The 26,808-nt window shown below is 43.4% G+C and overlaps 1 protein-coding gene across 1 annotated transcript; it reads left to right on the top strand.

Moving 5' to 3' along the window:
* Nucleotides 1-429: 429 nt before the first annotated feature.
* MAB21L3 (mab-21 like 3) lies at nt 430-22,587 on the top strand. Its single transcript, XM_023222783.2, has 6 exons — nt 430-640; nt 8,859-8,999; nt 11,985-12,276; nt 15,403-15,581; nt 16,077-16,271; nt 20,780-22,587. Exons 1-6 carry the CDS (start codon nt 593-595, stop codon nt 21,011-21,013), a joined length of 1,089 nt encoding a protein of 362 aa, XP_023078551.2. The 5' UTR covers nt 430-592; the 3' UTR covers nt 21,014-22,587.
* Nucleotides 22,588-26,808: the final 4,221 nt, after the last annotated feature.

Genomic DNA, 26,808 nt, shown 5'->3' with positions numbered 1-26,808 from the left:
TGATGGGTGCCAGGCTGGTTGTTGGGCAGTTTCCTTTTTGTTTATTGTAAAGAAGGTAAATCAGTCTGTGGGATTTTCTGGATTGGAGAGCAAGGGGTGTTTACTGTCAACAGGATAAGGACGAGGAGGTATAAGATACTGAGTTCCGCGGTGCATCTAGTGTCAGGATAGGAGCATAAAAGGTGAGGAGAAACCAACTACAGGGTATTTCTGACTTGGGTGGAACTTTTAAGTACTTGGGTGGGAAATACAATTTGGAAAATATCTCTCTGGTCAAAGAACCAGTCAGTGTAGCTAAATAAGGTATAATTAGGTTGGACTCAAATTCATTTTTATCAACTCTTCTTTCTAAATTCTTTTTTTTTTAATTTCCCAAAAGATGACAGATGGATTTTCAGAATTTGGAAATAAAAACATGAGTGAAGAGTTCGGAAGGCAAGTCTCTGGTCCATTACACACTTCCAGAAAAATTTAGTACCCAGAGACTCACATTACTGGGAGTGCTGTTTACTCACAAGTGTTGCACTCCATTGAGAAAAACAAACAAACAAACCAGGAAGTTGCTGTTCTACTCAGGACTGACCAAGAAGCCATGAAATCCGTTACTGTGGGAGGCTTAGAAGATTGCCTACTGAATAAGGTAAGGACAGACCTGGTCTCCCCCGTGTACCTCCTCCCCATTCACACTGCTTCCAAACAAACCTTCATCACCGAATAAGGTAAGGACAGACCGGGTCTCTCCCATGTATCCCCTCACCATTCACACTGCTTCCAAACAAATCTTCATCCAGAAAGGATCTCAGGCTGTTTCTAAAAGATACATAAAATGCTCCTCAGAAAACAGACTGTCCCCCAAAACAATGTTGGGGGACTTAACATATCTCAGCCTTACTTCTCTTTGAGGGTCCAGTGTCCAGAGACTTACTGGGTATAGAATGGAGAGTTGGAATCTGGGGAACGGGGGAAAAACTCCAGCTCTGCCACTGACACTCGTGTGGTCATGAGTCACTTAACCTGCCTGAGCCTTGGCCTTCTTCTCTGTAAAATGGGAATAATAATAGGCGCCTCATGGGGTCATGGAAAAAGAGCTAATGAAATTAAAACAAAGCTTTTTAAAAACTCTGAAACTACTAGGTTTTAAAATATTATTATATTTTTAGTACACATCAGTTAAGAACTTAATTTCTTCGAGATGGTCTAGATGGTCATGTCAAATGTTAGAACTTGAAGGAAACTTAAATATTATCTAGTTGAAGTCTTTTCATTTACAGATGAACTTACAAAGGCATGATGTTAATGTTAAAACCAAAATATTTAAATTGACTAAGAAGTAGGCACTGGTCTGCAGTTTTCAGGCCTTTACAAGTACAAAGGCGAAAATCGTTATCATAGTGATAAGTAAAGTATATTTCTTAGGCAAAACCATTAAGAGAGATAAATCAGGACAGCCTGGGATGATAAAAACTAGAGTAAAGAAAGTGATTTCCCATTTTTCCTCCCTTTGAGGACTCTAAATGAAAGAGATATTGGCTGGCATTTTTTTCATGGGTCCTGTATTTTTTGTAAGAAAAAACTCCAAAACTTTTAGCGTGGTGTTCAAGTAACTTGAACTGCTCTATCTTTCTACCCTCTGCTCCCCCTGCATTTCCAATGGCAGAAATCCTAAACAGTGTTTGATATGTTGAATCCAGCTTGTGCTCATGTTTTGTTTGGCCTGTAGATGATTTATAATGTTTTTCACAAACATTTCAAAATAGATTTTGCATAGAAATCCAGATTTCTGTCTTTCCAGGGGAAAAAAAATCAGAGTATTTGGCTACTACAGGTCCCAATTTCTTGCCTGGAAACCATGTGCTGGGGCTGAGTGTTTGTTAGCCAGAGCATGTGCTGGCCAATTCTCAGGAGGCTGATCACTTCTGTGTCTGACACTTGCTCCTGGCCCCCGCTGCCTCTGTCACATGTGTTGCCTACTCCATTCCTGTAGGTGGTTGAGTCTTCCATTTCTGCCCAACAAGAACTGGGCCTGAGCAGGCCAAGGGCCCTAGCTCCCCCTCGCCACTTTTCTGGCTCATATTCATCCTTCAAACTCAGAGTCCACTTTCTCAAGAAATAGTCCCTGACACCCCAGCACCAAATGATTTTGCCCACATATTCACTCCCGTTATAATTAGTATTACTGGCACCATTTATTTGATCATGAGTTTGTGTATCAACTCCTGACACTTTTCTATTATCATCTTGGTTGGCAACTTACATGTCATATCATTTCATTCTTTATAAGTTTCTGGAGGGGAGAACAGTGTCTTGCATGCCTTTCTTGCCTTCGACATTCAGAGTATCTTGCACATATATGATCACAAATATCTTTAGAGTTCGTTAAAGGTAAGGCAAGATTGGTGTGGAAGGCGACAGGTCAAGGCGCATACAGGATCTCATTTAATCTAATCAACAACTATGTGATGTACATATTGCCTCCGTTTTTACAGAGGAGGAAACAGAGGCTTGTGGAGATTAAATAACTTGTCCAAAGTTACACAGCTAAATTGAGAGGGCTCTGAAGTTTCAGCCTTGTCTTTTTTTAGTCCAAAGGCCGAATGTCCTCTGCTAAACTCCTCTATATCTCTGCAAACACATACTAAGCACCTGCTTTGTGCAAAATACTGTGCTACGGTTTGAGGGTAGACCAAGGCCTGAGATGTGGCCTGCTAAATGAGAGAGAAATTTTGGTTTTGGTGTCTAGGATAGCCCTGTCCCATCTGCAGATTTTGTACATAACCCCAAAGGAAGAAGGAGGGAATTTCACATGCAGTCAGGCAAGTGCTTAATATAATGCGTAGTAGACCATAAGGGATGCAGTAGAGATTTCAACAGATTGCTGGAGGAGAACAGAGGTGCATTAGTTCTGATGGGAAAGGTGTCTTACAGAAAGAAGAGTGGAGACAAAGCCTTGGAGGAAGTGTAGGGTTATAATAAGTGGACAAGTATAGGAAAGATCTTCTGGGCTAAGGGAATCCTATTCAAACATTTAAGGTGTGTTTCATTCCCAGTCACCTTTTTCTTTTGGGGAGACAGAACAGGGCAGTGGTTACAAATATGGGCTTTGGAAGGATATGTTCTGTAACTTACTAACTTTGGGAACCTAGGCAAATTATTTTAAATGTTCTGAACTTTGGTTTCCTCATCTATAAAATGGGGATAATCATAGCATCCATCTTAAAGAATGATGGGTAGGCACGAATGAGCCTTCGACAGTAGGATTAGTCTAAAAAGGAAGGGTTATGATGATGGAAAGCCTATGGTCTCGTGTGTATCTATCACTGGATTTAACTTTCCCTTTCTTTACATTATTAGCCCCTGAAAGACAGAGATGGTGCCAGTTTTTGTTTTGTTGAAATTTTTCTAACTGATGATTGGATTTAATGAAATTCCGGAATTAGAAGTCTGACTTCTTGTTTTCTGGAAGGAAGTCCTCAGCCTTTTCTCCTCAGTAACACTCTTTGGGAATGACGTACACATAGGCTGTGTGGTCATGGGTGTGACCAGGCCTGTGTGACATTCCTGGCATGCTACTTAGCACCACCACTCTGTCTCTCTCGCAAGGAAGTGTATCGGAATGCAAGTGAGTCAGAGTGATATTATAGGGGTTAACCTTGAATCCCCATAATTTATATTTGAAACAGTAAACTATTCACAAACTTGAGCTATTAATAGCAGCAAATGACTTGTGGGGCAACAATGAGCCTGATGCTGCGGTTAAGGAGGAGGAGGGGAAAGTGGCCCAGGATGGGACATGGACCTGCGACAGCATGGAGACATGCCTGGGAAGAGCGAGGCCCAAACAACATTTGTTTCCATGTTTTGCCATGAACTGAGTTTGGTGACAAGGTTGCCTCAAGGCTGCCTTGAGGCTGCAACTGGTATCTTGCTGGCTTCCTAAAGTTTGAGAGGCAGTAAAGGAATTCCAGGGTTGGGCTTGCAACGGGTCTCTACTTGTGTTAGAGCCTCCTTCTTTAGATCACTGTGCAGCTACCCCAAGCCCCACTGCCTGCTTTTCCACACCCTGAAATGAACTTCTTGCTGTATCTGTTTAGGGTGTGGCCAGAATTAGTGGAGAGAAACAGTCTGGGGGTTCTGTGTTGTCACACCATGAGGGTGACAAGTGGTGTCTGGGACTAAGCCTGGAAACCCCCAGCACAAATCACTTCTGGGGCTACCAAACAGCACGGTGAGGCTGTGTGGGTAAGAACTTATGCAGGAAGTGTAGCCAGAGATGTGGGAAGGATGGGGCTGCCCATCACCTAGAGAAAGAGGCTTCCACTCAGGTCCCACAGCAAGGGCATCACTGTCTGGCCCTTGCTGCATGACGCTTTGTGCTTGTTAGATGCCGGAATAGTTGCTGATGCCCAAATACATGGAGACTTAGGACTCCTTATTTCATGAGTCTTGACTTTAAATTGAAGGCATTTTTAGGTTCAGGAAGAGGATAAAGGGTAGGCAGTATTGCTGGTACATCAGTACTTAAGGGTGTGGCAAAGTGTGATGGGAAAGAAGTGTTGGAGAGCCTGTCTAGTTCTACCTCTAACTGCCAGTGTGATGTTAGGAAAGTCACCTTGTCACTCTGATCCTCCATAAAGTCACACCAGACAAGGCAATTTCTGGGGTCTCTTCCATTTCTAAGATCCTGAGTCTAAGTTGCAGCAGAAGTGATGCAGGAAGAAAATTAAAACTGGAATTTGTGGTTCTGGGTCTCAAAAAGCATTCTCTTACTCTGACTTTCACCTTTGGCAATCAAAACAGGTCATAAAGGTGAGCTAATAACCTGTGTAACAGGTGAGAGATTATAGTTGTTTTCCAGGAGTGTGTGACCTTGTCCTGCTCAGTGTGATCTTGTCCTGCTTGTGTCCTCATTTCACCATCAAATGAGGGCACAATTTGTAGAACAGATTTACAATGACGTACTTTTTCCAATAGGCTGCTCTTCACATGTGTTATGTGCATACACACACACACGTACATACATGCACACATGCACACACACTGTTAAGCTTCTATTAGTTAAAAATGATTTGATGGTGATGAATCTTTCATTAGCTTATTAACTCAGGAAACAAAATACATATATATATATATATATAGTCACTGCTATGTTACTAACATTCAAGTTCTATGGAATTACATCATTGGGGCTGGCAGATTCAGGATGCTAGTCTTGGTCTCCAACACATTCTGAGAACTTAACTGTTAGAGAATACTATTTCTCAACCACTCTGCCTGTAATGTTCTATCTAGTTAACCCTTGTATTACTTTTCCCCACTGTACCTGCTCAGACTTCAGGTCCCTGAAGTTGCCTAATATTCCCTGTTCTACCACTAGCTTTATCTGTTCTTTATTCAGGCTGGAAAATATAGCCCACTACCAAAATCCTCTGTTGCTTTTATATCTTTCTCCAGCTTTTGTCCAGCAAACTCCAGTCTTAGCACCTCAACTCTTACCTTTGGAGGGCTAAGAGATGGTGGAGAAGATCTCACAACTGAGCTTACTGATATCCCACAGCCTCAGGGACCCAGCCTCAGCCAAGTCTTGTCAGGTTATCTTTACGCATGTACCTAAACAATCTCTCATTCCTTATAGCAGCTATTACAGCAGTCTATCGCCTGAAATCTCTTGCCTTCCACTTCACTCTTAGCTCATTAACATCTCCCACTCTATAAAGAACATAGACAGCAGACTGGAAATCTCTCTGATTTTCACTGCCCCCTGCCCTTTTATCTATATCTGCATGCAACCTTTTCCCCTTCTTTCCTTCTGCTACACCAAGATGAATTCCTCACGCAGGTTTCCGGATGGTTTTGCTTACCAAATGGTAAATCCTTACCAAATGGTTTTGCTCTCTGCTACCTCTTCTTTCACCACTGACTCTTTTATCTCAGCATTTAAACATGTTTAAGCCTGTGTGTCATTTTGTAAGGAAAAAACAAAACAAAACTGTTCCCATCCCTGTTGTTTTGGTTTTTCCCATAGTAAAAGTTCTTGGGGCTGGGCACGGTGGCTCACTCCTCCTAAGTGTAATCCTAGCACTTTAGGAGGCCAAGGTGGGCAGATCACGAGGTCAGGAGATCGAGACCATCCTAGCTAACCTGGTGAAACCCCATCTCTACTAAAAATACAAAAATTAGCCAGGTGTGGTGGTGCGAGCCTGTAGTCCCAGCTACTCAGGAGGCTGAGGCAGGAGAATCACTTGAACGCGGGTGGCAGAGTTTGCAGTGAGCCAAGATCACGCCACTGCACTCCAGCCTGGTGACAGAGCAAGACTCCGTCTTAAAAAAAAAAAAAAAAAAAGTTCTTGGAGGGGTTGCTTACCTCTGTCTTCACTTGGTTGTCTTCCATTCACCCTTAATCCACATTTAACGCCCACCTCTCCCCCACCATTAATGCTAGTGCCCAGCATTCCCCCAATGCAGCCATCCTATTCTAGCTGTCAGACTCCATGGACATTTGGGAGTCTTAACTTACTCAGCCACTTACTGTTGACTTTGTTCTTGAAACTCTTCCTTTACTTTCGGGACCTCTCACTGTTTATTCTCCCACTTCACCACCTCCTCTAAGGCAATTGTGTTCTAAAAATATCACAGGAACAATTGCACAGGCATGAGGCGCACAAATTCTCTCTTTGTGCGCCTCATACCTGGCTCAATACCTGCTATTTTCTCTTTCTAGAACAACTTTCATGCCCCCTTTTTCCTAGCTAACGCCTAGTAAGCTTTCAAGATACAACTCCAACACACTGTGCCTCCAGGAAGGCCTCCCAACCTCCAAACTGGATGAAGTGTCCTTTTTCTATGTATTCATAGCATCTGTGCAAACCTCTACCTTGCAATAGATTGCAGTGATTTTAATTTCCAGGTTATTTGTCTTGCTTTGTCAAGTTATCTGTAAACCTCATGGCAACATGTGTGCACAGAGCCCAGCATAAAATGGATGCTCCACTCAAATTACTCAAGTGGAATTGAATCACAACACAGAGGGGAAGTCCTATGCTGGAGAGGACCCTTAATTTTGGGCTTCTAAAACCTTTATTTTTGTCATTTGTTATTTTTCTCATAACAGCATCCCCACACTTATATTCTATACAATTTGTCTTCCTCACTACTGTGAATGCATGACCATGTCTATCTTGTGCATTGCTGTGTTCCAGCATGTGATGGTGCCCACCACAGAGGATGTGTTAAAAAAGTTCTTGTTGATGAATTGACCCTATATGTGCTATACAACATGTGTACCAGTAGGTGCACAGTCACTTTCTTATTCCGTGAACATATGAAGTTCGCTTGCTGGTTGATGGGAAGTATGAGTGAGATCTCAGGTAACTGGCCTGGTTGATGACCTAGTTTAGGAAAACGGAATCTCTTTGACTTGGGCTTTTTTTTTCTGGCTGTCGTGATCAGTTTATGGGTGTCTCAAAATGACTCTAGAATACGTAGAAACAGCCGTTATACCAAATTTGGAGAGAATATAAAGATTCATGGATGGGTGTTAGATTGCGATGTATCAGATATTGCCTGAAATTGGCCCCTGGCTGAAGGAGCCTCTGAAGGAGAGTCTCGCTGTCATGACAGCAGCTTACAGGTGCCTCCTGAGCAAGATGACAAAGCGCCCCCTCCATTTCAGAAAAAACTGGCAGACTCTTCCATCTCTTACTTGGATTTTTCTGTGTCTCTCCTGGAGTTCACTAAAAGTTCCTTTGTGTTTCCCACAAACATCTGTTTCCCTAAACTTTAAGTATCTGATTAGTGTTCAGTTTTCTATGAGAATTTCCCAATTCTTCCTACCTCGCTGTGGTAACTTGCTGTCAGCAGAAACATGCCTTTTCTTAAGGGTCTAGAAGCAAAAGGCAAGGGTGAGTACAGAGGCAAAGAGAATCATCATTTGCTGATGACATCAGTGGGAAGCAGGCTGCGAGGTGCTGATACATGTTAAGCAGTTTAATATTCACACTGTGGGCAGCAGGCATGACGATACCATGGTAGAGTCTCACCATGGTTCACAAAACCCTGTGTGATGATCTGACCCCTGCTTTCCTTTCCCAACTCACCTCCTATCACTTTCCTTTTGCCGGATCCAACCACAGTGGCCTTGCTGCTAGCCTTAGAGCATTGCCTACGTCAGAGGAGGAGCATGGAATCTGCTCTCCTAAGCTGTCTTCAGCCTCACTCAAATGTCACCTCTTTAGATAAGTATTCTTTGTCCATTGTCCACCCTAACTAAAATAGCTACCCCTTTATTCTCTAGTCCCTTATCATATTTTATTTTTCTTCATGGGACTTATACCTGATATTATAACATATACACACACACAGACACATATACATACACACACACACACACACACATATATATACAGGAATACATATATATACACACATTTATATGTGTGTCTGTGTGTTATATCAGGTATGATGCTATATATTATAATGATATATATTATAATTATATATTATGTATTTTATCTACATGTATTCCTATATTTTCAGCTAGAGGGCAAGTATCTACATTGTTCACTGTTGTCTTAATCACTGTTGTGTCCCCAGCACCTGGCCTGGCACCTGCTACATAGTAGGTCCTAGATAAATATCAAATGAATGCATCTGTTACAGAAAAGAACATTGAGGCACCAACAAATATCTTCTCAGTGGAGTCAGACCTACGTCCATCTCCCCGGCGTCTTGGGAAGGCGGAATTTTTGAGCTGAACTCCCTCGGTCACCCCTCGCTGTACCTTTGTCTCCTCACTATCTTATGCCAGTGCCTTGGGGCCCACAGAGGAAATAACCACCTTTGCTGGTCCTTCTCACACCCAGGTGGACTTGAGGCGCCAGCAGATTTCCCAGGCTATGGAGGAGGTGCAGAAAGTCGTTCATCATTTGACCACAAACATCAGCAACCAAGACATTAGATTTCAAGCTGTGCCTTACTCTGACACATACAATGAAAATATTAAGGTAAGCAAGTCTCACTGTCTCCAAGTGCCACCAACAGAGCCAGGACACTTGGGCAGGTGAATCTCAGTGTGTGACAGATGCTTGCCTCACTCAGAATACTCATAACAATTCTTGTTTTCACAGGTACTCTTAGTTTTTACTATTTACAGTCTCATGTTATACATGTCATTTCAGCCAGCGGCGTGGCTTATGCCTATAATCCCAGCACTTTGGGAGGCCGAGGCGGGAGGATTGCTTGAGGCCAAGAGTTTGAGACCAACCTGGGCAATGCAGTGAGACTCTGTCTCTTTAGAAAAAGAAGAAAAGATAGATGTTATTTCCTTTGAGCCCCCACATTCCTAGATGAGAAAAAGTAGGCTTAGAGAAGTCAAATGACTTGATCAAGTCATATCAGGCACTAAAGCCAGAACTCACACAGAAGCTTTTGGTTCCAAAGCACATTCTGCTGTCACCATCAAAGCTCAGTTAAATACACATTCATTTATTAAGCACCTACTTAATAAATTGGAGGTGTGGTGGAGGGAACTGAGGGCATCCATAAGAAGACCATTGAAAGTCATAGTCTGTGGGTTGCAGATGGGGAAGGAAGAAAGTAGAAGAGGTGCCACTGAGAAGCTGCAGGAGCAGGCTGGCAACCCCTCTGCCTGCTAAGGAATCCCACCCAGTGTAAGCCAACATTCAAGCAGCACAGTAGTGAGGGCAGAGCTGAACACACAGAAACGACCTCACTTAAACCTGTAAACCACCTTGTGGAAAAGACACTCCGGTTATTTCAGTTTTAGAGGTGAGAGAAGTGAGATTCTGAATCATTCTGAATCTCCATCATTCTTTATCTTGATTTGTATTATGCCACATACCTCTTTCACTTTGTATTAAATTTGTATGTACTCATGGCCCATTTCTCACAACAGACTGCACATCCCTTGATTGTAAGGACCATGTTTACCGATTGTTTTGCTCCCAGCACCCAGCATGGTGTGTGGCACATGGTAGACACTTAACATATGTGGAATGAATGAATAAATGAATGAGCAAAAGAATTAGTACCTGAGCAAAAGATCATTGCTGGCCCATTACATCTCAAGTTTGGTGGATGCAAGAACCACCCAAGAGATGCTGGGATTTGTGGATTTGAAACAGAGTCAGATTGTAGGAAATTAATCCCAGGGTGAAAAATATAAAACTAGATTGAATCCTGGAATGCTAGAGCATCAGTTGCCCAACTCTCCCACCCAGGCCAATCTAACTTGGTCACGCATAGACCAGTGACTGGAAATAGAGATATTACATTACTTTTCTTAGCACTACACCCAAGGAAATTTCCTTCTGTGGTCCTACTTAGAATTCATAGCTTAAAATATATCTTGCATTTATATATGTCATGTCTTACATATTAAGTTTCAAAAATAGCTACAGCATAGCATATAAAATTGCTTTTAACTTAGATCAAATTCAACAAGTTTTTTTCTGTTTGTTTGTTTTTTAAAGATAGGGTCTCATTCTGTCACCCAGGCTGGAGTGCAGTGATGAGATCATGGCTTACTGCAGCCTCAACCTCCCAGGCTTAAGTGATTTCCCACCTCAGTCACCTGAGCAGCTGGGACTACAGATGCAAATGCCACCATGCCTGGCTAATTTTTATTTTTATTTTTTTATTTTGTAGAGATGGATTTCGTCATATTGCCCAGGCTGCTCAACAAGTATTTACTAAGCACCACTTACATGACTAACAACATGATAGTTCTGCTTTTGAATTCACATGAAAGTGAATTGAAATAATGTACAGATCTGAAATTCCAGGGACTTTGGATGTTTTTTTCCTCTTTTTAAATCCAGCTACCTTTCTGTGGGTACCAGAAGTCTGTGGATACATCATCTAAAACATCAAACTATTGTTTTCTTAGAGTTAGGCAGAACCAGCTGGGGCTGATTAGGACATTCACCCCTCAATGGGTCAATGACTGGCCCTGGGCAAGAGTTAACCAAATTCCATGGTCAGAGCTTTCCGTGAAGAGGAGGCAGCTGACTCACAGCTGAAGGTGTGTGTGAAGTGGGACATGGTCAGAGTTCAGGCTCCTTTGGCTGCTCTGTTTACCCACTTGTTCTATCTCTTGGCTGCTGGTCTGCCTGCTTTCCCCCAGTCATTGCTTCACTGGTTCCTGGAGAAAGGGATTAGGTGGATTCTGATTGTTTGCTTTTTTTCTTTAAACTTAGAATTATCTCAACAGCTCACATTGTCTCAACAAATAAGCTTTCATTTTGCCTTTGATTTTGGAAGGGTTAGTCATGAACACTGACCATGGGTCATCAGTAAAGGCCCCCCCACCCCAAAAAAGGAGACATTTTACAAAATCTTTTAAACTCCCTTCCTGTTACTTCCCACCTTTTATTTGTGTCAAAACATTCACCATTCCATGTCATTCATTGTTGACTGAGTGCCAGCCCAGGGTAGAGAAATAATAACTGAACAAGCTGTCCAAAGACCTAAACTCGAATTCTGACTCTTCTACTTACTGGCTGTGTGTCCCTGGGGAGATCTCCAAGCCCCTCTGCATCTTGGATTCCTCATCTGGAAAATGGCAACAAAGCTCACCTTACTGTGTGATTGTGAAGTTGAAATGGTCAAATACTTTAGAATTGCAGTGTCACGTCTGCAGGGAACTCAATGCATACTCATTCTTCTTTCTCAAACTTTAGGCCTCCTCTGGAGTTCCTGGTCCAGCTCACTGTCTTTACTTGTATAGTCATAAGATAATAAACTCAGTGAGCTAATGTACTTGCCCAAAGTATTTACAGTGATTCAGTAGCAGAACAAAGAGGTAATCCACTGGTAACACCCAGGTCTATGTCCCTATGTATCTGGTCACACTGCTGAGGGTGGAGTGGTTAAGAGAGCTGCCTGGCGAGACAGGTCGGCTCCCAGGACTTCCGTTACCTCCCGAATCTGTGTATTCATGCTTGTTTTCAATCCTTTCCTGACCCTAGGTTTTGGCCCCCAGTCAGTTCCTTGTCACAGTCCCAATAAAAGGCCTGGCTGGGTACAGGGGGGCCAGGGAGCAGCGCTGGCGGTACTACACCCTGCAGGGCACCAGGCTGCCCTGCCCTTTGCGGGACCCTGAGGGTCTGCAGCAGTGGCTGGAGGTAGGACAGTTTATGAAGAGCCTGTGGCAGTGGCATGAGACAGACGTGAACATCGACGGAGACATTGTGCCCGCTAAGGTCCTCCTGGTGTTCCGGAAGCTGGTGGAAAACGCAATTAGAACCTGTCACCTCTCAGGTGAGCTTATCAGGAACAAGGGCAAGGGTAATTGCTGGCATTCCCCTTTCGCTCTACAAAACCTCTGTTTGGGTGTTACCTGCAACTCACAGCCTACATTTGAGAAAATAATCATGTGCTCTTCACATTTGTTTAATCTTAATAAGATGAATCAGCTTTTTTCCCCTGCCATTGATGCACAGAAGGTTGGAATTCATACTAACAAAATAGTGTTGTGGCTTTGCGAAAGTTACTGCGCTGGCATAGATATAAAATGCTGTGGATTATGCACCTTAACCAGGCTTAAAAACTTAAGCATATTTTTTTTAAAAGGAAATTATTCACAAACCCCAGGTCTTCTTTATTAGTACATTTTTACTGCAGCACCTCCATCTGACTGCAGTACACAGTGTGCTGAGATTCCACATTTGGAAACCACTAACTTGAACCAAAACACAAAATCCAGGAGCCAAAAGAACTGACTAAATTTGACAACTCCAAAGTCTTAAGCTACTGTACAGCATATGCACACACACACACACCCTTTTTGTTCACACAAAGTGAAAAGGAGAATTTCAAACTGGGAAGAAATGGCCAATTTTCTTAATTATATAATTAGGAAAATAAAATTTTTCTCAATTTATAAACCAATAAGAAAAAAGATGAGCTGACCAATAGAAATAATTACCAAAAAAAAAAAAAAAGGAATCACAGAAAAAGAATACAAATGACTTGCAAAAATAAGAAAAGACATTCCATCTAATGTATATTTCAACATATATTAGAATATACCTCATGTTAGGTACATTAAAATATCTAACAAGTTAAAAGAAATGAAAAGTTTGATCATGCTTAGTGTCGAGTGGGCATGGTGAAATGGGTATTTTCGTGTTGTTATTAGAAGTGGAAATTGGTGTCTCCTTTTTAAAGAGCAAGTTGTCTCTATTTTATTTTCATAATGTGCTCACTTGACAATTCAGCAATTCCAGTTCTAGAAATATATTTCTACAAATACACAAAGAAATATGCACCAGAATATTCTCTGCCGTAGATTTTATAATAGTAAATAGAAGTAATCTAAATGGCTAACAAAGGAAAATTGGCTAACTTAAATTATGCTGTCTCTGCCTACTGGACTACTATGCAGCCTTACAAAAGAACAGGCATATGCCCATGCATACATACAGAGCTATGAAAAATGCATGGGCTAGATAGTTAAGTGAAAAACCAAACTGCCAAACAATATGAGATTCCATCTGTGTGAAAATAAAAGGACGTATTCGTACATACATTTGTTTGTCTAGACAGAATAGTTCTGAAAATTTTCATAATGGTAATAATTTATGTTTAATAGATTTTTTACTAAGTAGAGTAAGTTTCATGGGTTATTTAATTTAATCCTCATAACCACATAATACAGTAAGAATTATTTTCCTACCTGTTTTAGGGATGAGGAAACTGAGACTTAGAGAGATTAAGTCACTTCTGAAGGTTGCACACCTCGTAAGCAGAGCCAGCTGCAGAGCAGGGTGGGGGCCAGTGGGCTGGCTGCAGCATCGACTCACCTCTTATGCTGTGTGACATTATTCATAGTGAAAGTGCAAAGCAGAGATTCAGACTGGGCAAGGTTGATGAGATGCTTTTGGTAAATAATGCTAAAGTGCCAGTTGTCATGTTCCTGTCTGGGCAGCTCTGATGACATGCAGGCAACAAGCCCTTTATCCCACCTCGCCAGGGAATGTTTCCATTTTGAAAAGCCTAACACAATTAACGTGTTTCCATTTTCTTCTCTGTGCAAGGAAATGCAAAATAATAGATTCTGATCTATTTCAAAAATTGGGATGAGCAAATAAGGATGAATAGATCCTGATCTATTCAAGACTGCTTATCTTTATCTGCAATGAAGGCAAACAAACAAACAAAAACTGTATCTTTTGAAAGAAGAAAGAGCAAATTGGAAATGAGGAAATTATAGTATGTGAGCTGGAAAACTACTAGATGCATAGTTTTCTCTTCTTCTCTTTTCCTGGTTGGAAAATGAGGCAATGGCGGCTTCTTTCAAATCACTCAATCCTCTGAAACAGTGGCTGTGACGTGCTTTGATGTATTTTGTGGTTACAGGGGTTTCTGATGATAGATACCTCTGAGGCTCGGCTAGCTGAGTGGATGGTAAAAACAAATACCATCTAAGAGACTGAGGCCTAGATAAAAGACAGGTGAAGCCGAATTTCACCAAAGGCATATGAATAAATAAGGAGGCTCATACTGTCCCCAGCCAGTGTCAGAACATCTAGGTGAAGAAGGAAAAAAAAAATGACATTAGCCTTCCCTATGTTTGCATTACTCTGAAAACCAACATTTAGATATTTGGGTGGAATGGAGAAGGATATAGAAAAATAGTTAGGTTTCATTTTACAGTAGCAAATACAGACAGTCCCCAACTTGCCATGGCTCAACATATGATTTTTTTTACTTTACAAGGGTGCAAAAGTGATACATGTTTAGTAGAACCCGTACTTTGAGTACCCATACAACCATTCAATGAATTCCATGAGATATTCAACACTTTATGATAAAATAGGCTTTGTGTTAGATGATTTTGTCCAACTCTAAGTTAATGTAAGTGTTTTGAGCACATTGAAGGTAGGCTAGGCTAAGCTATGATGTTTGGTAGGTTCGGTGTATTAATACATTTAAAACTTACAATATTTTCAGCTTTATCGGGATGTGACCCCATCGTAAGTCAAGGAGCATATGTACTACACTTTTTCTTTTTATTCTATGGCTTTTACTTTCAGTTGAGCCTCTTGAAAATAATCTATTAATTTAAAAGAAAAGGTACCACAAAGGCCTTGGGATTGGGGGAGAAAGAAAAACCCACTAGCAATGAGACTTCTTAGTAATGCTCTGACGCTGGCTAGGTGACTAACCATCTGGTTTTGATGTCAAAACCTTGACCTGCTACAGGCATTGTGATTCTTGACATGCTACAGAGATTGTGATCCTTGACGTGCTACAGACATTGTGAAAGTTGCCACACCAGTTGCAAGGTGCTGATTAGAGCAACTGCTCACAAATTTCTTGTTTGAACGCTTGTAATGTGCAAGCCTTTCTCTTCTCCTTATCCATTTGGTCATTTCCTGTCAGGTAAGGTCAGCATGCTAGGAAACCGCTCTGCAGTTTGGATTGCTGTGGAAACATCTGCATATCAGGTGGAATTGGAGCTGGCCCCCGCAGTGGAGATCCCCACCACCTGGTCCGAGAAAGCTCGGTGGCCTCGATGTCTGCAGCGCTGGCCTTCCCAAGAGAGAGTGGCGTGCATCAAGGTATCAGTGGGCGGGACCCAGCTCTCCAGAGCAGTGATGCCAACAGCTTAACCAGTCACAGCATTACTGACTGCCAAGGAGTTTCAAAGGAAAGTTGAGGTGTCACTAGATCAATAGTTCTCAAAGTGTGGGCCCTGCACCAGCGCCACCTGAGAACTTGTTAGAAATGCAGCTTCCCGGGCCCCCAGTCTGGATCTGCTGAATGACACCCTTGAACAGGGCCCAGCAATATGTGTTTTAAGAAGCCCTCCGGGTGATGTGATTCTGATGCATGCTCAAGTTGGAGAACTGCTGCAGGAGAGGAAGTGGGTACCACCTTCTAACTGTCCACATCCAAAGTGGCTTGTGGTCTCCCTGACACCCCCTTTTCATCCCCACATAGGATGTGCTGTCTGCCTGGTGACAAGTTCCCCAGACCAGCGGACTGCTTCAGAAATGGCTTTCTACACCAGTGAACATTGTTCTCATTTCCCAATGTTTTTCTCTTTCTTCCAGTCGTTTGGGTTTAACTTGTTGCCGTGTTCAAATTATCACTGGCAGCTGAGCTTCCTCCGTGCTGAGCAGGTGTTGCTAGAACAGCTGGATGAGGATGGGGGCTGCCGTAGGAAGTGTTTTCAGGTCATGAGGCAGCTGAAGGAGGACGTCTGGTGCCCAGGGAACAGGCCGGTCATCACGTCCCACCATCTGCAGGTAAGTGTGGGGCAGGTGGGAGAAGGCCCAGGGGCAGCTTTGGATAGATCATTCTCCCTGTGGCCTCTTTAGGGCCTGGCCAGAGCCACTCAGTAGGGCTGGCATGTGTGAAAAATGAGGCTCTAGTATCTACATTTGCCGTCCAACAAATGCCTCTTTATTATGGAAATATGTAAGCTAGCACCATATGGGAGTCCACAACACCCCTGTGAGGGTAAAATTTCCTCCCTTCCTTCCCTTTTCCAATTCTCTTCTCTCCCACTTTTCCTCCCCTCTCACTTTTATTTTACCACCAAACCAACCTGAGTGCCCACTAGGTGCCAGAAACCCTGCTGAGGTTCAGAAATAAATTACAAAATGTGATTTGTGCCTCACACTTTGATGGCTTTATGTTTGTGCCAGTCTTAGAACCCACTGCTTCCTCATGCACGCAGACCCACTAACACAGAGGGAATCAGGAAATGCAACACAGAGGTTACCACACACGTACTGCCACACACCTCTTTCCAGGGTCCAAATCACCAGGCAAGAATTTTCCCTTGCTCTGCCAGCACCTGCCTCTCCTTGCCCTAAACCCAACAGTACACATCCATTCACGCCTTCACTCACTCATTCAGCAAGTGTCTATTGAGATTACTCTGGGCCAGAGGCCTGCCCCAGTACCTGCTGTGGGCTCAACCCCTGCCAGCACAAAGGTGAACAGACACAGATGTGGTTCCTCACTCTGTCACTTCTGGTCTAGCGTGGGACATAGACATGGGTAAGGCAAGCCGGTGGGTGCATGTACAATCACACAGTGAGGAAGCACTGGAACGGGAGGAGCATGGCTCTGTGAAGGCTCAAAGCAGCAGAGCCTGACCTGGACTGGGCAGTTAGGGGGGCCTCCCTGGGAAGGGGGCCTTTGACCACCCTCCCGACTCCCTCTTTCTCAAATTGTGGACCACACAGAGTGAAGCGGACTCTCATGTAGCAGTTCTGTGCAGCCTGCTGGGGTAGGGAGGTAGGAGACTCTTGCAGGACACCCCAGCCAGCCTAGCTAGTGTGGGTCTAGGAGCTTCAGCCCTCCTCTCTGGCTCCAGAAAGGATGGACTGCCTTTCCACTCAGGTAAGCACAGGTCCCTGGGGCAGTCACCTACCTGTGAGGTGCCTTCCTCACATACCTGTTCCTCCTCTCATTCGATAGACAAAACTCTCTTCTTGCCCCATGTTACTCCATCTGCTCTAAAGTAACTTCTTGAAGGACAGATACCACATTGGTCTTGTCCAGCTAGCATGATGACCTTACTCAGCGCTCTTGTTCACTGGGAGAAGGATGAATAACACCCCCAGTATCTCTCCCAATGCTTTGTACATAGTAGCACATTAAATATTTGTAGAGCAAATGAATGAGTGGCTTCACATCTTGCTCAACTTTTCTCTTCTTTTTTGCACAAAATCACTAATCTTTGCTTCACCTTCTTATCTTTCTGATAACCTATCCATTTTGACTTGCGGAAGAATCTGTTAACATCTCATTCACATGCACTGGGGCTTTTCTCTGGAGTTCCAATATTCTCAACGTGTCCCAAGCACACTCCCCTAAAAACACGCAGGCTGTTCTCCTGGATGGAGGGCATGTGCTTGCAGAAGATACTTTGATTTGTTCTGTGGATTTAGCTTCTCTTGCTTTCCTTTATACAGGCCACACTAGAAGAGGCAGAGCTGAGATGCAAACTCAAGTCTATCTCATATCAAAACCTCATAACCTTAACAATTGACTTCATTACCTCTCAATTAAGATGGATGGAAATACCATTCAGTGACATGAATATTTCAGGCATGATTGAATGGGGCCACCATGAATCTCCCAACCCATAGCTGCTTGCAAATCTGTACTCCCCACAAGGGCTGACTTCTATTCTGATAGTTCCTAAGTCACCTAGTGGATTTTAAGGCAACTCCTTAAGGATTCTGTTTCAGTCCTCCCTGACCCACCTGCATGGCACAATAGAATTGGGCATCCTCAAGGATGGGCATTTTTTTTTAAGGGGGCTGTTTCTGGAGTAAGATAAACAGAAAGTGCTAACTGCCTTTTTCTCTGGTCTTCCATCCTTAGTCCACAGACAGAATTATCTCCCATTTAGGCATCCTCACCCTTGAAGTGAATGTGGCTGGTGACAAACGTGGTGTTAGACACCATCTCAGATGATGACTTGAGTGTGCTGGATCCTTGCCAAGTCTTCATTCTGGGGAAAGTGGAAGAGGCTGGGTTGCAAAACAGCATTAGGAAGCTGTGGCACTCAGCCTCGCCTCACCTTAAGTCTGACACTCTCTTGACACTGTCAAAAAGGCTCTGCCCCAAGACTGTTTCATATGAAGGAAAAGCTTCTCTTTTATTGACTTATTTATTCCTAAAACCCACTCAAAGTACATTGGCTTGGTTATAATGAGCTTAACTGCCCCAGTTTGCTTAGGATGATAAAAGCTTAATTAACAAGAGGAATTAACATTTTTTTCTGGTATCTAGGTTATCTTCACTTGCATGAAATTATCTCTAACTCATTTATTCATAATCATATAATCTAAATACAGGTTTGATTATGAACCTACAACTGCTCTATGAACTTACAACTGCTCTAAAAAATAAAGACTGTATAAAAATACTCAATATCTAAACCATAACATGAATGGATAATTCATTAATTCACTTATTCAATAAATGTTTATTGACTTCCTCTCATGGGCTAGCCTCTGCTGGGTACTGGATAGCTTAATAGTGAATAAAAATAGGCATCATTCACTGTTCTCATAAAGTTTATAATCCAGTAGGGGAAATGATACAATCAATCACATAAATATAAAAACTACTATAGTTGTCGCTGCTTCTTATGAGAAGTACATGGCTAAGAGAGTGTGCAGTGGCTGTACTAGGGACATTTGATCTGATGGACAAAGAAGGGAAAGAAGTTTGTCCTATGCAGCTGAAGCAGGAGGTGCAAAGGCCCTGTGGTAGAATGGAGCATGAAACAGCTGGTGTGGCTACATGAAGACAGCAAGGGAGGATAAGGGTCAAGATGCGTCTGGAAAAGAAGGCAGGGACCAAACCTTATAAACCACACCATGTTAAGGATGATGTTTTTAGCTAACAAACAATGGGAAGAGCTTGAAGTATTTTAGATGAGAAGGGAAGTAGATGTATATTGGCAGCAGTGTGGATGGTGATAGTTTGGATGGTGGCAAGAACAGGGATGGGCTGATGAGATGGCTACTGCAGAGGTCCAGTGAGATGTGGAGGCAGTGTGGAGGGGGATGGTAGAATAATACTCGAGGTGAAGGTAAATGGGTAGACTCGAGAAATACTCAGGCAAGAGGATTGCAGGACTTGACTGGGGGCGGTAAGGGAGAAGGATGTTGCACAACTAGCTAGTTAAGCAACTCTGGAGGCAGATCAGGTTTGTGCAGGAAGAGCAGGGGTTCAGTTTGGACATGTTGGGACTGAGATAACTTTCAGATACTCAAGAGATACACGGTAAGGAGGTCAGAGGAGAAGTCTGGGCTGGAGACACAAATTTGCAAGTCATTGATTTGTAGTGAGAATTAGAGCTGCTGTTGTGGAGGGAACACAGAGCTGAGGAATGAATGTACAGTGAGAGGAGAAGAGGGCCTAGAACTGAGCCTCCAGAAACTCCACCTCTCAAAGGCAGGCCAAGGAGTAGAAGCCTGCCAAGGAGGCGCTGTAATGCTAGGAGAAAACCCAGAGAGTCGATTGCTTGGAAGTCAAGTGAAGGATGGCTCAGGAGGGAGGGTGTGGGCGAGAGAACCAGGTCCGCTGAAAGGTCAGGTAAGGTGCAGGCTGACAAAGGCCTGTTGGATTGAGAAACATGGAGATCACTGGGCCTTGAAGAGAGGAGCCTTTGAGGATTAATGAGAGAAGAATCCATCTTGGAGCGGACTGAGTTGAGAAACGGGAGGAGAGGAAATGACGACAAACAATAGAGCTGACTCTCTGGAGAAACCTGGATTTGCAGAGGGAAGAGTGAGGGCAGGAGGCAGATGTGGCGTTGGGGTGGCAGGAGAGCTTTCAACTTGTGAAAAGCAGTTGAGGAAGAGGGTAATCTGTCATATACAGTTCCTGGAAGATGGCATCCAGGACCCTGTGGAGGGATCGCCCCACAGGCAGAAGAGGCAGAAGCAGGGAGGAAGAAAGGAGGGTGCTGCAGTAGGCAAGATCTGTCTGTCTGGTTTGGGAGGATGAGGGGTTCCATTTTCTCCATAAAATAGGAGGCAAAGACATTGCCTGGAGTGGTGACATTGGAAATGTTGGAGGAGATTTGGGAAGAGGTGCGGGAGACCAACTTGTAAACTGAAGGCCCACCTGAAGTTGGGGATTGTGAATTCATGGTAGATCCAGTCTGCCCAGGCAACTCTTTTCTCGCTCCTTCCAAGGCCACATAAACTCAATAATTGTTTCCTAGATATCCTCCTCCATTGCCTGAAACAATGTCTGACAGCACTTCTTCCTTCCACAGACTGTGCTCTTTTGGACCTGCGAGAAATATCCCCACTTTAAAGACTGGAAGGTCTTCAGCAAAGCGTTTCTGCGCCTGGTGAGGAAATTGCACAAGTGCGTGAGCCAGCACTTCCTGAAACACTATTTCGTCCGGAACAGCAACCTCTTTCAGTGCACCAACCCGATCGAAATGGATGCTGTGGCCCAAAAACTGGCCACCTTCCTGAAGAACCCCCAGATCAGCCCGCCCTGATGGCTGCCCCAGCCTGGGAGGCTCTTGGACATTTTATTCTGGCTTAACCTTGTTCTTTGGATGGTTCCTCAGTCAGGTGCCAGGATCCTGCCTAGGAGAAAGGCCATGAATGGCAGCGGAAATTACATCAAACCAGTAACACTTCAGGAGGGAGGGAGGAAACTGTGCCCCAGGCTGTCTGGCCCAGGCCTCCCTGGAGCCCAGCAAGCATTTCCACCCTAGCTACCTCTCCTGGAGACGGCTCTCATCAGGCTTCCTCAGGCACAGATTTAGAACTGGTGACAGTTCTGAACTTAGTTTCCCTTGTTCAGGCTCTGATTGTCTCACAGTGAAAATGGAGACAGAACCCCTGGAAGACATGAGCCTGCTGGCCAATACTGTGCCCAGCCCACCGATCATGGGTGCATTCTCCTGTCATTTTTAAAATGGGAATGTTAACGTGCCTACCTCTGAGCAGGGCTGTGTGCCTATGAGACTGTGCTGGCACCTTTTCAAGGGGAAGACATTGGATCAACACAAAGTGTTCCTGTTGGTTGAGCAGCTGGTGTTTGCATCCTGGATCGGTACCCACAGCACTGACGCAAAATTGCACCTGTTGAGTTAGCAAGCCTGTGCTTCCTTGCTGCCTTCCAGCTTCCTTAGCATGTGGGTCAGTGGCTCCTGAGGTTCTGTCTGCTTCCCTGGTATTCTCTAAGCAGGGAGGGGAATGGTTTTGATGAGAAGTTTAAGTCAAAGATGAAAGTACAGCTGTTGGCCTGATCCCAACCGTAGCCCTCTCTTCGCTTCCCAGGCCATGGGCCATGGATGGAACTTCCTTAAATATTTATGTAAATAAGCTAGTACTATGATCTGCGTGGAGTGACCTTAGGTGTCTGTCACCACTCATTGTGTTCCTTTGCTCACTTCATTCACTCACTCACTCATTGACAAATAATGCTCATTAGGCACTGGGAACACAGCAAAGAGCAAAGTGGATGAGGACCTCCCCCTGGGGATGCCGCCTAATGGTGGAGACAAGAAATGAACAACGGATAAACATGCACAGTTATTACAGATGGAAGCAAATGCTCCGAAAGAAATAAACAGAATGTTGAAGTAGAGTCCACAGAAAGGTCCCTAAAGGATGAAAATGCAAATAGCTGAAGGAGAAGGAAAAGTGACCAAAGGCAGGCCTGGCGGGGCTGGCATGAGTCAGAGCACCTGGCCTTGTAAAGCCAGGAAGGAATCAGTATTTTATTCTAAGATCAAAGGTGTGACATTTGGCCTCTCCAGAAGCAGAGGAGTATCATGATCTGACTGCATTTTAAACAATTGTTCTGGTAACTGCATGAAGAAGGTCTGGGGACTCACACATGAGCCAGGAGCTCTTGAGCCACCCATTTGGAATTTCACAGAGGCACACAAGGCAGCCTATTCTGTGTGGCACAACTGATCAGGAATTCTAGGAGTTCTCGGTGAGATCAATGGTTTTTTTCTGGCATTTATGTAATGCTTCTCAACTCAAGGGGTTCCTTTATTACTTTGGAATGTTTTTGCCCACATATCTATACCAAAGATAAATTTCTAAAACATGAGCTACTGGTTTTGTTTTGATGAAAATTCACATTTGAAAATAAAAATGATTATTTTGATGAAAATTCACATTTGAAAATAAAAATGATTATTTTTCAAAAGTACTGCAACCAAATGGTGGGATCCCTAGGCTATCGCATAACAAATAGTGATTTTTAAAATATTGAAAACAAGTATTTCCAAACCAACGAGTTTACAATTTTTGAAAACATAAAGGCCTGGTGCAGTGGCTCATGCCTGTAATCCCAGCTCTGTGGGAGGCTGAGACAGGAGGGTCACTTGAGACCAGGAATTCAAGACCAGCCTGGGCAACGTAGCCAGACACTGACACCCCCTCTCTACAAAAAATTTAAAAATAAGCCAGATGTGGTGCTCAGGAGGCTGAGATGAGAGGATAGAGACCAGGAGTTTGAGGCTGCAGTGAGCTTCGATCGTACCACTGCACTCCAGCCTGGGTGACGGAGTCACCGGGAGGGAGACCCTGTCTCTAAAAAAATAAAAAATAAAAAAAGAGCATATGAAATGATGAACAAACTAGCATTTTGTTAAATCACCAAAACTTGTATTTTAATTATCATATTCTTGTACCTTAAGAAACATCATCTTTGAAAAGGTGGCAAATGTAATAAGTTTTTAAATTCAACCTTGGCCGGGCAGGGTGGCTGACGCCTGTAATCCCAGCACTTTGGGAGGCCTAAGTGGGTGGATCCTTTGAGGCCACGAGTTCGAGACCAGCCTGGCCAACATGGTGAAATCCCGTCTCTACTAAAAATGCAAAAGTTAGACAGGCATGGTGGTGTGCACCTGTAATCCCAGCTACTTGGGAGGCTGAGGCAGGAGAATCGCTTGTACCCGGGAGGCGGAGCTTGTAGTGAGCCGAGATCGCGCCACTGCACTCCAGCAGCATGGGAGACAGAGCGAGACTCTGTCTCAAAAAAAAAAAAAAAAAACCAAACCAAAACAAAAACTATCTTAAGCAACTTTTAAAACAGCTACACAGTCACAGAATGCTAAAAAGTGAAAATTGACTGTAACATTGGTTCAATATGTGTGTATGTGTGTGGAGAGGGAGGAACTGACGTGCGCCACACTCTGATTCCAGTAGATTCTTTCTGTCTTTCCCAGGAGATTTGTGGGTTTTGGAGGAAGTGGGGCTACCTGCAGCTTCCTGCGTATTCCCAATTCTTGCCAGAAGAGGGCAGCAAGGGACCACATATGACAGGAGCCAGGTCCCACCTATTCTTGTCCTCGGTGCCCAGCAGGTGTCACCCTTCTCAGCCCATAACTTAACACCTGGTCCCTCCAGAACAGGGATCAGTGGATTTCAGCTTATGCTAAGTTGTTGACCTTTCCGGCCGTTTTAACCGAGATTTACATCTTTCTCCTTAAAGCCCAGATTTTAAAAGGGAGCCTATGAGAGGACCGTCCATCCTGGCTCCTGGGGCATTCAGCTCCATTCTGTTTCCTGGGACAGATTGCACAACTCAGAAAAGCCTGAGAATATTATTTCTTTATTCTGTTCTATTTTTTTTTTTTTTTTTTAATTCTTCAAAAGACCTTTCCATCCGTCTTCACTCTTCCAGGCCCAAAACTAGATGTGTGGAGAAATGGTTGGTGTTCAGTCACCGCAGTTGACCTGCCTGCGTCTGCATCCCAGTTCTGATGCTGAGGAGCTGCAAGCTGTTTGACCTTTCTGTGTCTCTAGATCCTTCTCTCCAAAATGGGCATTGTGATGGCCAGAATTGTGTCCCCCGCAATTCATAAGTTCAAGCTCCAATCCCCAGCACCTCAGAATGTGACTGTATTCGAAGAGGTGATTAAGTTAAAATGAGGACTTTAGCTGATTCAGTCTGATGGGTGTCCTTAAAGGAGAGGAGATTTAGCACACAGGGAAATGCCAGGGATGTGCACGCGCAGAGGGCAGCCACCCACAGACTAAAGGGAAAGGCCTCAGGAGAGACCAACCTGCCCACACCTGCTCTTGGATCACAAGCCTCCAGTACTGGCAGAAAATACATTTCTGTTATTTAAGTCACCTAGTCTGTGGGATTTTGTTATTTTCCTATGGCCCTAGGAAACTGTTACAGACATCATGAAAGAATATATACCTCGTAGTGTTAATGAGAGCAACGAATGGAATGATGGATGCAAAAGGCTCTTAGTTGAGTACCTGGCATGAGATAACTGCTGAACACACGTTTTCCTTTCAGATGCCTACCACCTCATGCCATTTGTCCATCTCTGCCATTCCTGATAACTATACCAGCCCATCGATAAATTCTTTGTAAAGAAAATATAAGCCATCACAGGGGAAACATGAGAAAATTTCACTGCAAATTCTGTAAGCCCATTCTCCCCTTTGTCCCTCTTGCTAAAATATAGAAGGTATCTCCCTGAAGGGCCAATTTCTCCACATGTGACAGCTTGGATGCCTCCCAGTTCTTCAGTCTTTCCATTTATTTCCTGTAGTTTCCTCCACATCCTCCCGCAACGGCTGCCTCACTCTCTTCTCCCCTTTACTGTCCAGCTTCCTGAGTTACTATATGTGTGTCTCCACCTACTCGCCTCATTCACTCTTTTTTTAAAAAATTGTGAAATATATTTATACATGTGAGAAACTAACCTATTTAAAGAATAATAACAAAGCAGGCTGAGCGCTGTGGCTCACATTTGTAATCCCAGAACTTTGGGAGGCTGAGGCGGGGGTGGGGGCCACATGAGGCCAGGAGTGTGAGACCAGCCTGTTCAACATGGCAAAGCCCCATCTCTACCAAATATACAAAAAATTAGCCGAGCGTGGTGGTGCACTCCTGTAGTCCCAGCTATTCGGGGAGGCTGAGGTGGGAGAATAGCTTGAACCTGGGAGGCAGAGGTTGCAGTGAGCCGAGATTGTGCCACTCCAGCCTGGGCAATAGAGTGAGACCCTGCATCAAAATAATAATAATAATAATAATAATAATAATAATAATAACAACAACAACACCAATATACTGTATCTCGTTGAAAAATAGCACATTGTCAGTATATAGAATTCTCCTTGCTTCCCCTTCCTTCCCGTAGCCTCCTCCCTCCCAGACATACGTAATCATAGGTGTCCCAAATTTTATGTTAATCATGCTCATGCTTTTCTTTATAGTTCTACTTCCTACCATATTTCATTGAACTTAAGCTCCCAGCATTGTAAGATGCATTATTATTTCAACTCTAAGAAAGAGACTCACAAAATGAATGGTTTGGTTACAAAATTTTGGTTACAAAATGAATCTCAATTTTGAAAAGTGTTTGAAATGTCAAAAAAAGAGACATGGCTTAGCATCAACAAAATATGATCTGCATGCATCCCAAATTGTGTTTTTAGTTTTGACTGTTTCATTTATCTAAAGGCTTTACATACAGGAAATCATACTATATAAAGTCTTCTGTGATTGTTTCTCATGGCCACAAAGAAACAATCTTTTGAGATTGTTTTTATGCTTTTGAGACTCCCATGTGTCTTCATGTAGCAGTCGTTTATTCCTTTTCACTGATAAATAATATTCCACTGTGGGAATCTGCTGCTACACTTTATATATTATTGTTACTGTAATTGGACATTTGCATTGTTTCTAGTTTTCGTGATTACAATGATGTTTTTATGCTCATTCTTATACATCTTCAGATGCACACAAGTCTTTTAAGGGTATACACATAAGAATAAAATGTAGGTTTGCAGAATACATAAATGTTTAAATTTATTAAATATTGTCAAAATATTTCCAAAGTGATGACACCAATCTAAATTCTCCATTTTAATATGGGTGGATTTTCAGCTACTTTCTCCATTATAACGGAGCACATTTTGCACCTTGTTTAAGGAATCCTTCTCTCTTTTCAGGTCATGGGAGTGCTCCTATATTGTTCTCTAGAATTTTATAGCTATGGCTTTTAGGAGATATAACTGTTCCTTATTTTTCCTATTCTATTCCAATAATATTGGGGTAATCTCTTTGCTGGAAAGTTTGGTATCACGCTTGTAAAGAACCGACTGGACCTTCAGTTTTATTTGCCAGGAGATACTTTAGTATTAATCTTTTTGGGGGGGGGTGGGGAGGCAGAGTCTCACTCTGTCACCCAGGCTGGAGTGCAGTGGCGCGATCTTGGCTCACTGCAATCTCTGCCTCCCGGGTTCAAGCAATTCTCCTGCCTCAGCCTCCTGAGTAGCTGGGATTACAGGTGCACGCCAC

Source organism: Piliocolobus tephrosceles, chromosome 1 (genome assembly GCF_002776525.5).
Source record: "Piliocolobus tephrosceles isolate RC106 chromosome 1, ASM277652v3, whole genome shotgun sequence".
In the NCBI taxonomy this organism is placed as follows: Eukaryota; Metazoa; Chordata; class Mammalia; order Primates; family Cercopithecidae; genus Piliocolobus; species Piliocolobus tephrosceles.
This window is presented reverse-complemented; position numbering and strand designations above follow the sequence as displayed.

Excerpts from the sequence above, each read along its gene's own strand:
- MAB21L3 (XM_023222783.2), top strand. The coding sequence starts at position 593 with ATGAAATCCGTTACTGTGGGAGGCTTAGAAGATTGCCTACTGAATAAG. Across the intron at positions 641-8,858 it reads AAGATTGCCTACTGAATAAG|GTGGACTTGAGGCGCCAGCA; the intron begins GTAAGGACAGAC and ends TCTCACACCCAG. Across the intron at positions 12,277-15,402 it reads TAGAACCTGTCACCTCTCAG|GTAAGGTCAGCATGCTAGGA; the intron begins GTGAGCTTATCA and ends ATTTCCTGTCAG.